Source organism: Mustela nivalis, assembly GCF_964662115.1.
Source record: "Mustela nivalis genome assembly, chromosome: 6".
Taxonomy (NCBI): domain Eukaryota; kingdom Metazoa; phylum Chordata; class Mammalia; order Carnivora; family Mustelidae; genus Mustela; species Mustela nivalis.
The window spans coordinates 41,576,696-41,590,596 of record NC_139025.1 but is presented as its reverse complement, the minus strand read 5'-3'; the positions used below and the strand labels follow the sequence as shown (position 1 = coordinate 41,590,596).

Sequence of the window (13,901 nt, the reverse complement as noted above, 5' to 3'; positions counted from 1 at the left end):
TCCTCCTGGAGAGTTCTGTTAAAGTCATATGAGGATTTTTTTCCTGTTGTTAGTTTTTGTTTTTTTTAAGGTTTTTTTTTTTTTTTTATATAATCTCTACACTTATTATGGAGCTTGAACTCACAACCCCGATATCAAGAGTCACACACCCTCCTCCTGACTGAGCCAGGCAAGTGCCCTGTGAGGACATTTTTCCAATCACACACTCACACTTCCATCCTGATCCTGACACCATCAGGATTCTGAAACCTGACCTGGATAAGTGCTGTTGCTTAAGGGATGCTGTGTGCATTAGGTCTGCTGGGGCAGGGTGAGGGTAGGAAGCCAGTGGTTAGCTGCTTAGAGGAGATTCTCTGGGATGAGTGAATTCTCTTATGGTCTGAGAGCCCAGAGACAAAGGACGAACTTGCTACAGTGAGAATTTAACCCTGGTTGACCTTGTTTCGGTTTTAAGGCAAGGTGAGTTCCTTCCAGCTGTCTTTCAAGTTAGGGTTTAAGAGTTTATTATCCCTTTTATCTTTACATTTTAAGATGCCTTTTTTGGACTGAGTTATTTGACCAGAGAGTGATTCCACTCACTTGTCCCAAACAGTTTTTGCTGACAGTTTTGTTATTCCAAATGTTGGCACCATTTAAGAGGACTGTAATTGAAATGAATGCTAAGAAATTTACTTCTGACTTGCAGTGGCTGGGTATCTTTATGTGATAGTCTAAGAGGTCTGATGTAGTTATTTTGATTCCACAGTGTCTCATGCAGGAGCCTCCATGTCATCGGCTTCGTCAGACACTGGAATGAGCCCCTCATCCTCATCTCCCCCACAAAATGTACTGGCTGTAGAATGCAGGTGATGAACGTTTTCTCTGCCTTCCCAGCAGTTTGCTGCCATGGACATAAATCCCAAAATCCTGAAATACAACCACAGAAAGCACTCAACTGGTTTGACATTGCTAAGTATATCCTGTATACCTTTCCAAGCTGGATTGTATCTATTCCCTCTTTTTTCTTTTTTTCTGTTGCAAAAAATAAGCTGATTAATAATTGAAGGTTAGGCAGCCTGCCATATTTGTCATAATTTTTCCTCTTTAACTTTTTTTCATTTTTCGTGAAGATAGAAAAAGGGCACTTAGCAAATTCAATTTGTATAATAAAGCTTTCAAATGTTATAGAAATCATAGACGAGCAAGTGCACATGATAAACATCAAAATATTATCCAGCTGAGTAGTGACTGCTGCACTTTCACTGAGATGTATTTGAACACTTGGTGAGTAGGGGGTTTATGTTGTTTTTTTTTTACTTGTTTTTTTATTTTTGTGGAAGCACTTGCTATTTAGAACTGCCAAAGTATATGTTCAGCAGTGTGCCCAGGTTTAAAGGTGTAAATGGGACAAAATAAATTGTGAAAGGAAGTGTAGTTGACTGAAAACTACAGTTGTAATAAGTCTTCCACTTTTTATAGGATTTTTGAGCACACAATTATGCAAATATTTTAATGTTTATTAATGTTTACAGTGGAATTGTGAATAAGTTTTCAGTGGACTATCTTATCCCTTGACAAAAATATTTTGTCTTTTTTCTATGTAATTTCAGAGTTTTTATTTTGTTACAAAAAGACAAAAATGAAATATATAACAACAATGAAGTTATTTAACAAGATTTCTAAAGCTGAAAATTTTGTGTAAAATAAGGTATTATCTTGCAACTTGTTAAATATATTTATTCAGACATTGGATGTTGTATTTTTATGTATTTTTTAAAATATTAATAAAATTGAAAAAAAGAAAATTCTAGGTTAATTCACTCTTTGGATGACAATAGCTCTCAGCTGTCCCTTTTACAGGAGGTTGCATCCAGTAGCTTTGCCTGTATTAAAGGGAGTCTGTCTCATTCCTTCAAACAGTATAGAACTATAAATGGGCATCTGGATCATTAAAGTATGTCCTCGTTTAGAAACTTTGGCAGTCCTAGTGTTTAAACTGTTTTGAGGATCAAATTTTTGGTTGCCCTTAAGATACTTTGTCATAGTTTTTATGTTTGCTATACTGCCGAATAAATTTCTATCTCCCAAAGTTGAGATGCAACAACTAAGTAAAGCAACTATGTATGCTTTGTCTGTGAATTGTTCCACAGACTGATACATTTTGTAAATAATTCCAAAATCATGTATTTAAAGCATTTTTGCCATATACATTATGTAAAAAGGTGATTTTTTAAAATCAGTTTTTAAATTCATGTTTGTACATTGAAAGGGGTTTTTTTTAAACCTCCTTTTCTGTGTTTAATATGCTGTAGAGTAATAACCTAGATGCTCTAGACTGTATATCAGGATCTGATTTACAAGAACAAAGTCAGAGCCAAACACTAGTGATGGCATAGCATTACCGAAATCATTGTTTCTTAATTTCATTTTACCACATTGTGAACTTGTGATTCAGATTCCTTCCATTTTCGCAGAGAATTAAAAAGAAAAAAGTACTCTTGTAAAATGCACTTTTTTGTCTTTTCTTTGCAAAGCAGAAGTATTTCAATGTAAAATAAAAATGGAGCTCAGTGGGCAGTATTAATAAAGGCCATGTTTTAAACATAGGCTTTATATTTTTAGTTTTCATTTAAGTGATTGTTTTTTTTCCCAAGTGCCAGTAATTGAACAGTTGGAAAATCAGACTTTGCAAAACAGAGCATATTCGATATATTCATCAGTCTTTATAATAAAATATTTCTAGCACTTAATTATAAAAGTGAAAAATGTCATGTCATTCAAATCCACTTGGAACTAGGAGGCAACCTCAGATTCATACGTTAGAGATTTTAATGATTTCCTTCAGAAGCAATTCAGTGAATGAGAGAACTAGTTATCAACTTGAATACTATCCCTTTTAATCAGTATAAATCTGGTAATGAAGTATTGGGGCCTTGCTCCAGAGAACAAAATTATATATTCATTCAATGGGTATGTGGACACTGTTAGAATCCTTTTATTTTGGAGCTGGAGAGGATTATGAAATAAGTGCATACTAAGTATTAAATTCAGATATTAGGCATATTTTGAGTTTAGCTAAATTTTGGATAGTGCTTGCATGTGATTAAAAAAGTAAAAGTGTAAAGACATTCTTTAACATCTGAAGTAGAAGGTGCTATCTATAAGGTTAAATTCTTAAAGATTATGGAGACTGTTTCACTATTCCATTGTGTGCTTTTATGGTTTGTTGTGTTTCTAGTTTTCCCGTCCTTCACTAAGAAACATATTTGTACTTAGCATATACATACAATGTCTTCCATGAAATTGCTTTAAATTATGGAAATCCATACGGGTTAAACTATTAATTTATGTATCTTATTAAGTCCTAAAATCTACCTTTCTTCTAAACCCTATAATTTGACATAACTGTTAACACTGTGAAAGCACTGAAAGCTATATATTCAACCACACATTAAAAAACTATTACCAGAAGTCATTCATCAACAATTTATTGGTTATCTGCTAAGTGCCAGGCCCTATGCTAAGGCTCAGAAGTTACAACAGTGAACAAGACAGGAAAGGGTCCCTGTCTTTAAGCAATGTATAATCTAATGAGGTAGGTTATACACAGGTGCCATGAAATACATATAGGAGCCCAGCTTGGAAGACAAGGGTGGTCAAGGAAGGCTTTGCAGAGAAAGCAACAGTAAAACTGAGCCCCATGAGGATAATGAGTTGGCGACGCAAATGGAAGGAGAGATGCGGAGAAGAAAGCACTCCAGGCGCATGGGGCTGGAAGGGAATGAGTCAAGGCAGGAACTGACTTGAGGTAGGAGACACAGGAGCCAGGTCATGCAGAGCCATTCATTTTGGAAATAATTCTTTCCAAATCATGCATTCAAAGCAATTTTGCTTCTTTAAACCCAAACACTGCACCTGCCCACCTCTGCCTCTTGTTCCTCTTGTTTCCCCCATCACTCTATCCCTTCTTGTCCAGAGCCATTTCTGGAGTGACTTTCTATGAAGCTTTTGCTGACTTAACCACCACCACCTCCTTCCTTTATGCTCTCATAGCATTTTCAATCTATCATCTTACATGACAACTTACCTTGTATTATGTTTACTTAGGCATGTGTCTTTCCACCCTACTAGATGTTAGTTCCTTATGTACTTAGTCATACTTGTATCCCACAAAGTGCCTGATCCAGCACCTAATAATACACAGTAAGATGGTCAAAAACTATGTTTAAGTTGAGAAAATTTACTTTTGAATTGCTATTGTTTCTTGCTTTTACCAGTGATTCTTATGTACAAGTCAGACATTTATAAATTGTCTTTGTGGTTCTTTTCACAAGGTGATAATGGTAAAATACCATTTGAGAAGTGCAAAGTAGACCTGTTAAACTGTCTAATCCCCAACCCAGAGTATTTGTAAACTGTTTTTTCCCTCCTCATTTCTTCCTCCCTCTTCCATTACTCTATGTGGTTATACACAGATTTTTTTATCCTGTTGCAGGAAAACTACTGTATGTGATGGCATTCATCATTAGTGAAGATTGAGGGGCTCTTAAGAAGGAGTCTGAGCTAATGGAGAATTTCTAATATATGCTCAGTAGCAATTTTTTTTTTAGTTATTTACGTTTTATTACAAAACCAAATGTTTTTCTTCTTAAGCACAAAAAACCTTTTCATATATTCATATTAGACTCATATCTTTTTAAAAACTAGTATTTATAATTTTAGAGTTTACAGTTAACTTAATTATGAAGCTATCTTCCATTTTGTAATCTGTATCACTAAAATTCATTTTGAAAAGTTGTGTTGTGAAAAACTTAAAACTTCCATGTAAATATAATAAATGATTATTCTGTACAAGTAACTGGATTTCTTCTCAAAGCTAAGTTACATTAAACAAGACAGTCTGATTCAAGACTTGCCACTTTAAGTTGCCAGATTTAGCAAATAAAAATGCAGGACATGCAGCTAAATTTGAATTTCAGACAGATAACTTTCTATTATAAGTATGTCCTGCATAAAAATTATGCTTTATGAATTATTAATCATCAATTATGAAGTTGAAATTTAACTAGGCATCCTGTACTTTACCTGCAAATCCTTGTTTCTTTCCCACTATATTCCAAGACATATTTATTATCCTCCAGACAAGCTTTTTCCGGTCCCCAAACCTTTTATGGAGGATAAGAAACTGCTGAAGTTTCTCCTGGTTTCTAAGGATGAATGTGCCTGGGCAGTCCATAGTGATTTTTAGAATTAACCATTTCCTTGATGCAGTCCAGGACTGGCCCTATAATAACTCAGCTTTGACAAAACAGTTGTGAATGCACTCAGACTTCACTGGTGGTTTTCCCTTTGATGGGGCACTTTCCCCACCAAGTGGTAACTGCTCTCTTAAATTCTCTTGGATCCCTATCCAAACCTGCTCTCAAAAATCTAAACTAAATCTAATTCCCTTGAAATTAAAAACGTTCTAAGGCATTTAATAATTATGGGTAAAGCCACTGTAACCATACACATAAAGGCTTTCGTGTATACCTATGATTTCATTTCCCTTGGGTTAACACCTAGGAGGAAGGTTGCTGGATTGTATACCATACGATTTTGCGTTCCTAGCAGTGATACACAAGAATGAAGCTGCACTACGTCCTTGTCAGCACTAGGTATGTTAAGTTGGGCTTTTTTTTAAACCATTCTAATAGGTGTATGGTGGTATTTCATTGTGCTTTTAATTTGCATTTCCTTAATGCATTAGAAAGTATGCAAAGAAATGGGAACTCCCATGTACTGCATGCACATAAATTAATAAGTCTATTTGGATTTGACATCACCTAGTAAAGATGAAGGGGAATACCCCCTTTGACCCAATAGTTCCATAAATCCTAGAGAAAATCTATATATGCTCAGGGAGATCTGCCCTAGACTGTTCTTTACAGCATGGTTTGCATTGGCCAGAAATCTTAGATGCCCATGAACAATGGATGAATAAATTAAGGCTAACTAATTAACTGCAGTACTAGAGAGAGGTTAAAATAGATAGACTAGAGCTAAATCAACACGAATAAATCTCAAAAATGAATGAGAAAAGCAAGTTGCTAAACAATATATACATCTCCACAAAATTGAAGGATGCAAAACAATACATTGGTTTTGTTTATGTAGGCATAAATAAAAAACCTGAGTGTGAATGATGAATACCCAGATTCAGGAATGGCTTTCTCTGGAGAACAGGGAAAGGAATAGGGGAGGGTATACAGGGGCATTTATTCCCTCCTGCAAAAGTGAAGTAAATACAACAAAATACTAAGATTTGATAACACGAGTATTTATCATATTTGACATATTTTACAATTAAGGAAAAATGGCTAATGAACTATTGCACAGTAAGGTGAAGATAACTGATAGAACGGAGTACTGTTATCAGTGAGTCACGGTCCATGCATATTATCGCACTCTATGAGAAAAGCATTGCTATTTTTGTTTTGTTTGTTTGTTTAAGATTCCGTTTATTTATTTGACAGGGTGCGTGCACACAAGCAAGGGAACAGCAGGCAGAGGGAGGAGGAGAAGCAGGCTTCTTGGTGAGCAAGGAACCTGATGCAGGGCTTGATCCTAGGAACCTGGGATCATGACCTAAGCTGAAGGTAGTCGCTTACCCGAATGAGCCACCGAGGCACCCCAGCTCTTTTGACACATGAGGAAACCAGTTCCAAATGGTCAAGGGAATAATAAGTAGCAGAATTAAAATTAGGATGCCAGCCCATTTCTTCTGCCTTTTAAGTCCAGTATTTGTTTCATTACATTAGTGCTGTCTTAAGAAGCTTCTGCTCCCTGAGAATAACGGTTGCTTTTTTAACAAAGACATCATTTTAAATGACTACAAGGAGAACTTACGGGTCTGGGATTCTCCTTAATAAGACTTACAAGCACTAATTTTATAAGAGCTAACTATTTAAACATGGCAAAGCACCTGTCCTTTCTAAGTTTTCTTACCTATAAGTTGAAAGGTTTAGATTCTAAAATTCTGCTTTTAATGACTGTTTTAATTTCAGAGACATTTAAAAAGTTTCAACTCTGTTTTTTTTTTTTTAATTTTTATTTATTTATCAGAGAGAGAGGGGGGGAGAGAGTGAGCACAGGCAGACAGAGTGGCAGGCAGAGGCAGAGGGAGAAGCAGGCTCCCGGCTGAGCTAGGAGCCCGATGTGGGACTCAATCCCAAGACGCTGGGATCATGACCTGAGCCAAAGGCAGCTGCTTAACCAACTGAGCCACCCAGGCGTCCCTCAACTCTGTTTTTTGAGTGGCTAATACATCCATATGGTTCAAAAGAGCAAGGACACAAGAGTACATGACAATCTCCCACGTCTGTGCCTTACTTTCCCCTTCCCAGAAAAAACCAAAGTTAGGGTTAGTGTTATCCTTCCAAAAACATCTATGCTTCCTGATTATTTTTGAAGCTACATAGTATTCTATTACATGAATGTACTACAGTTTATCTAGCCCCATAATGATGGGCTTTTGGTTAATTATAATTTTTATCGCAAATAATGCTGCAAGTAATAGCCTTATGCATATGTCCTTTCACACATGTGTGAGAATACCTGTAGGATTAAGTTCCTAGAAGTGGAATTACTGGATCAAAGTATATGTGTATTTTTAATCTCAATAGATATTGTCAAATTGTCCTCGAGGAAAGTGTTGGAGAGAATGTGGAGGAACTAAAACTCTCACACTGTACTGGTGAGAATACAAAATGGTATAACTACTTTGGGAAAAATTTGGCAATTTCTTAAAAGTTAAACTTACTTGACCCACTCATTCCACCCATTTATTCTTAGGCAAGAGAAATGAAAGCATGTTCCACACACAGCAGCAGCAAGAACTTCAAACAACCGAATGTCCATCAACTGGTGAATGGATAAGCTGTTTCATAGCCATTGAATCAATGAGAAGAACAAACTGATCATCCAGGCAACAAAACAGATGAATTTCAAAATAATTAGGCTGAGAGAAAGAAGCAAGAAAAAGTACACACGCTTTATGATTCCATTTATATAAAGTTCTAGGAAATATGTCACAATGTATAGTGACAGAAAGCAAATGAGTAGTTTCCTGGAAATTTGGTGAAGACTATGAGGGGATGGGGTAGGAGTGAGAGATTTCAAAGGAACCCAACTAAACTTCTGGCAGTTTGGGATGTGTTAATTTTTTTTTTTTGAGATTTTATTTATTTGAGAGAGAATGAGAAAGAGAGAGCACGAGAGGAGAGAGGTCAGCTGGAGAAGCAGACTTCCAGCCAAGCAGGGAGCCTGATGCAGGACTCGATCCCAGAACTCCAGGATCATAACCTGAGCCGAAGGCAGTCGCTCAACCGAGCCACCCAAGCACCGCTGGTTGTGTTAATTTGGCTGTGGTGATGGTTTTGTATGTCTTTGTGTGCATGTTTGTACTAAATATAAATTAATAAAAGTGTGCATTTTAAATGTGTGTAGTTTGAACATTAAAAAAAAAAACAAGATATCTAAAACAAAAAAAGCATAGGGAATGTGCAAACCTGAGGTCACTGTGGTCAGCTAGTACAGAGACTAGAACTCAAGTTTAGTGTGGTCAGTGTTTTTTTTTAGCCTGGTGAAAGCAGTGAGAGATTTCTGCTTTTTCCCACTGAGGTATGTCATGACCTTTTTGTGGTTCTTTTGACCAGAAATCTTAAGATCTCCCTGCTAATGTAGATATAATAAGCCCAATGTAATATTTTTTAAGTGGGGAATATAAACAGAAACACTTTTTCATAATTTACCTAAGTCGATCTAGGTACCCTTTTTCCTCTAACATCTGAGTATTTTTCAAATACCCTTTTGAAACACTGATGCTATTAAGTTGAATTTTTACTGTAATGACTTTAGGTAATCACTCTTGGATTACATTTTATCTGACCTTCATTTCTTATTGTCAGAATTTATACTTTTTCTCCCAAGTTGCTGGTTTAGTATCCCAAGATTGCTGACTTATGGTTTTATTACACTTCCTTTGACGGACTCTGTCTTCAGCCTCTATTTATTTTCCTTATTGTCTCAAGATTCCCTTCCCTCCTCAATGCCTACACCTCACCTCCCTTTATTAGCCTTCACTTGGGTCATATCCCCAAGCATTTAATCTAGCCACTGTTATCAGTACTAAAGTACTGACATAAATAAGAGATAAGGAAATGGCTGGTATCTAAAAGAGTGGTAATATTAAAATGACTTTATATGCAGAATTCAATGGTTCTTTTTTTCTCATTAATTGGTTCATTCAACAAATACCAATAGAGTGTTTTCAGTATATGTACTGCCCTAGTGGAGCAGGATTTCAGCACAATGGATTCAATCTGACAGTAAGGGTCTTCAAAAATAAACCAGGGACGCCTGGGTGGCTCAGTTGGTTAAGCAGCTGCCTTCGGCTCAGGTCATGATCCCAACGTCCTGGGATTAAGTCCCACATCGGGCTCCTTGCTTGGCAGGGAGCCTGCTTCTCCCTCTGCCTCTGCCAGCCATTCTGTCTGCCTGTGCTTGCTCTCCCCGCCCCCCGAATAAATAAATAAAATCTTAAAAAAATAAAGAACCATCTAGTTCTTTCAGAAGATCCAATAAAATTGACAAGCCGCTAGCAAGACTGATTAACAGAAAAGACACAAATTACCAGTATCAGGAATGAGAGAAGTAATATTACTACAGATTATATGCTATTAAAGGAATAAAAAGGGAATATCACCAACATCTTTGTTCCATTGAATTCAACAACTTAGATGAAATGGGAAAATGCACTAAAAGACACAGAAACAAAGCTCACTAAAGAAAAATATAACTCGAATACCCCTGTATCTATTAAAGAAATGGAATTGGAAGTTATAAACCTTCCCCCAAAGAAAACTCCAGGTCCAGCTACCTTCACTTCTAAGGAAAGACATACTACTACTAAATGTTTAAGGAAGAAGTAATACTAATTCTACTTAAACTCCTCCTAAAATTGAGATGGTAATCTTTCTACCCACGCAATGAAGCCAGTAGGGCTCTGACACCAAACCAGTATCATTCATGAACATCTGAATCAAGCAACTGAAATCCAACAACATATTAAAGGAAAACACACATGGGTCAAGTGGGGTTTATCCCAGGAAAGCAGGGTTGGTTGAATACTCAAAAATTAATGTAATTCACCATATTAACACACTGAAAAAGAAAAGGCATCGGACAAAATTCAACATGCATTCTTGAAAAAAACTCAGCAACAGAAGGAAATTTCCTCCACTGATGCAGGAAGAACCTCCAGTTAGCACCATACTTAATGAGGAAAGACTGAATTCCCTAAGAGTAAGAATAAGACAGGGATATCCACTCTTACTGCTTCTATTCAACATTGTATTGAAGGTTCTAGCTGGACATTCAGGCAAAAGAAAATAAAAAGCAAAAGATCATGGATATCTCAACTGGAGAGTTTACCAAGAACGCAGGATTCAAGGACACCTCACCTAGCAGGCTCAGTCTGTTGAGAGGCAACTCTAGATCTCAGGGTTGTAAGTTCAAGTTCCATATCGGGTATAGAGATTACTTAAAAATAAAATCTTAAAAAAAGAATGCAGGAGGGGCGCCTGGGTGGCTCAGTGGGTTAAGCCGCTGCCTTCAGCTCAGGTCATGATCTCAGGGTCCTGGGATCGAGTCCCGCATCAGGCTCTCTGCTCAGCAGGGAGCCTGCTTCCTCTTCTCTCTCTCTGCCTGCCTCTCCATCTACTTGTGATCTCTCTCTGTCAAATAAATAAATAAAATCTTTAAAAAAAAAAAGAATGCAGGAAATGCAGGATTCAAGATCATACAAAAATCAGCTCTATTTCTATGTACTAACAATACATAATGAGATATTTTTAAAGTGCCATTTAAAATTGCATCAAAAATATGAAATATGTTGGGATAAATATGGCAAAGGATGGGAAAGACCTCCAACACTGAAAACTTACAAAATATTGCCAAGACCAAATACAGTCAGTCTAGCAAATAAAGAGATACATCTTGTTCATGCATCATAAAAATATTGTTAAGATTTTCTTTGCTCCTCAAATTTCATGCAATCATAATTGGTGGAAATTGAGAAATTAATTATAAAATTCATAGGAAAGACAAAGGACCCAGAATAGTCCAAACAAACAAATTTGTTCTGAATAAGAAAAAAATTGGAGTTTCAAGAATTATTAGTTTCAGGACGCCTGGGTGGCTCAGTTGGTTGGGCAGCTGCCTTCGGCTCAGGTCATGATCCCAGCGTCCTGGGATCGAGTCCCACATCGGGCTCCTTGCTCCGCAGGGAGCCTGCTTCTCCCTCTGACTCTGCCTTCCACTCTGTCTGCCTGTGCTCACTCTTGCTCGCTCTCTGACAAATAAATAAATAAAATCTTTAAAAAATAAAAAAGAATTATTAGTTTCAAGAATTATTATGAAGTTAACAGCAATAAAAACAGCATTTTGTACAAATAGATCAATAAAACAGAACAGAGTCCAGAAATAAGCCCACACATATGTGGATAGTTGGTTTTTGATAAAGGCACAAAGACAATTATAATGGAAAAAAGGATAGACATAAAGAAATGATGCTGGAACAACTGGACAACCATTAGCAAAACAACAAAAAAGAACTTGGAACCATACCTTACACCATATACAAAAATTAAAAATGATCACAAAACCTAAAACCATAAACTTTTAAAAGAAGATAGGAGGGGGTGCCTGGGTGGCTCAGTCGTTGAGTATCTATCTGCCTTCGGCTTGGGTCATGATCCCAGGGTCCTGAGATGGAGCCCTGATTCAGGTTCCCTGCTCACTAGGGAGCCTGATTCTCCCTCTACCACTCCCCTGCTTGTGTTCTCTCTCTGGCTGTCTCTCTCACTGTCAAATAAATAAAATCTTAATTTAAAAAAATAGGAGATGTTTGTCACATTATGCCTAATTGGGTGTTAGGCAAAGTTTTTTTTTTTTAAGATTTTACTTATTTGAGAGACAGAGAGCAAGCACAAGCATGGGGAGGGGCAAAGGGTGAGGGCAAAGCAGACTCCTTGCAAAGGCAGGGGGCCCAACGTGGGGCTCAGTCCCAGGACCCTGGAATCATGACCTGTCCAAGGCAGGCCCCTGGCCAGGGCGGCCTCCGCCATTAAAAGATGGCGCCTGGCTAGTTGCCAGGTTAGGATTGCCTCGTGAGACTAAGCGGAACGCCCAAAGAGGAGGTAAACAGCATTGGTTGCTAGCGAAGTTGTTCCTTTAGGTGCACAGCCTGATTCGCTCCCTCCTGTACCCTGCTCACTGACTGGTCATGTAGGCGTATATAAGTGTGTAGATTTGCGGAAATAAAGGGAGAGAACATACATCTGAACTGGGGCTTCTTGTCGTCCTTATGCGTTGAGGGCGATAATGACCTGAACTGAAAGCAGACACTTAACTGACTGAGCCACGCAGGTGACCCTGCAACTTAGATACAGTATCAAAAGCACAACCCATAAAGGAACAAGTTGATAAATTATACCTCACCAAAATGAAAAACTTTGGCTCTTTAAAAGATAATATTAAAAGAATAAAGATAAGAAACAGCCTGGGGAGAAAATATTTGCAAAACATTTATCAGAGAAAGTACTTGTATCCAGAGCATATAAAGAACTCTCAAACTCAACAATTTAAAAATTGCAATGAAAAGAAATAGACTACAGATTCGAACATAGACTTCATCAAAGAAGATATATGAATGGCCAATAAACAGATGTAAACAGTGTACATCAACAGACTGAGGAGACAAGCCACATACTAGGAAATATTTATAGAAGACGTATCTGATAAAGAACTGTTTGAGACATTCAGGCTGCTCTTACAAAAACACCAAAGATTCGGTGGCTTATAAACAAACATTTATTTCTCACATTTCTGGAAGCTGGGAAGTCCAAGAAACATGCCGGCATCACTAGGAAGCTCTGTGGGGCCACTTTTAGAAATCAGCTATGAAGCCACGAAAAGACACGAAGGAATTTTAAATGCATATTACTAAGTGACAGAAATCAATCTGTCAAAGGCTGTATATTGTATGATTCCAAATATATAACATTCTGGAATTGGTAAACTACAGAGACAGTAAAAAGATCAGTGGTTGTCACTGGTTGGGGAGGGAAGGGGCAGAGAATGGATAGGTAGAACACAGGATTTTTAAGGCAGTGTAACTATTCTGCATGTTACTATAATGATGGATATTATACATTTGTCAAAACATTATGCATTTCAACATTAAGCTATGCCCTCCTGTAAACTATAAACTTTGCATGACAATGATGTGTGAATGTAGATTCATCAATTCCAACAAACGTGGCACTTTGGTGTGGGATATTGATGCTAGAGTAGGGTGTGCTGGTTTTGGATCAGGGAATACATGGGAACACTTTGTACTTTCCACTCCATTTTGCTGCAAATCTAAAACCTCTCTAAAATATATATATATATATACACATATATATATATATTATATGTATATATATATTTTTAAGATTTTATTCTTGTATTTGTCAGAGAGAGAGAGAACACAGCAGGCAGAGTGGCAGGCAGAGGCGGAGAGAGAAGCAGGCTCCCTGCCAAGCAAGGAACCCAATGCAGGACTCAATCCCAGGATCCTGGGATCATGACCTTCAGTTAAGCCAAAAGCAGTGGCTTAACCGACTGAGCCACCCAGGCGTCCCTCTAAAAAAGTATTTTTAAAAAAGGTGTTGGATGTCATTAGACATTAGGGAAATGCAAAGTAAAACTACAATGAAAATCTATTACAGGCCCACTAGAATGCTAAAATTAAGGCCACCAACCAAACATGCGTGGGTGACTATATGACATAATTGGAAGTCTCATATACTGTTGGTGGGAATGCAAAATGTATAATC

General features: G+C 37.3%; 2 protein-coding genes across 8 annotated transcripts in view; one reads left to right on the top strand and one right to left on the bottom strand.

The window, feature by feature from the left end:
• Positions 1–2,600, top strand: part of ARID4A (AT-rich interaction domain 4A) — a 64,008-nt gene extending 61,408 nt beyond the window's left edge. For all 3 annotated transcript variants that reach the window (XM_082735056.1, XM_082735058.1, XM_082735057.1), the window contains exon 24: positions 746–2,600. In XM_082735056.1, the coding sequence (XP_082591182.1) occupies positions 746–849 (104 nt within the window). In that variant the 3' untranslated portion in view covers positions 850–2,600. The remainder of the gene's footprint in view (positions 1–745) is intronic.
• The window catches only part of TIMM9 (translocase of inner mitochondrial membrane 9), a 906,959-nt gene that overhangs the window by 867,113 nt on the left and 25,945 nt on the right, over positions 1–13,901 (bottom strand). The gene's annotated exons all lie outside the window — the stretch shown is intronic.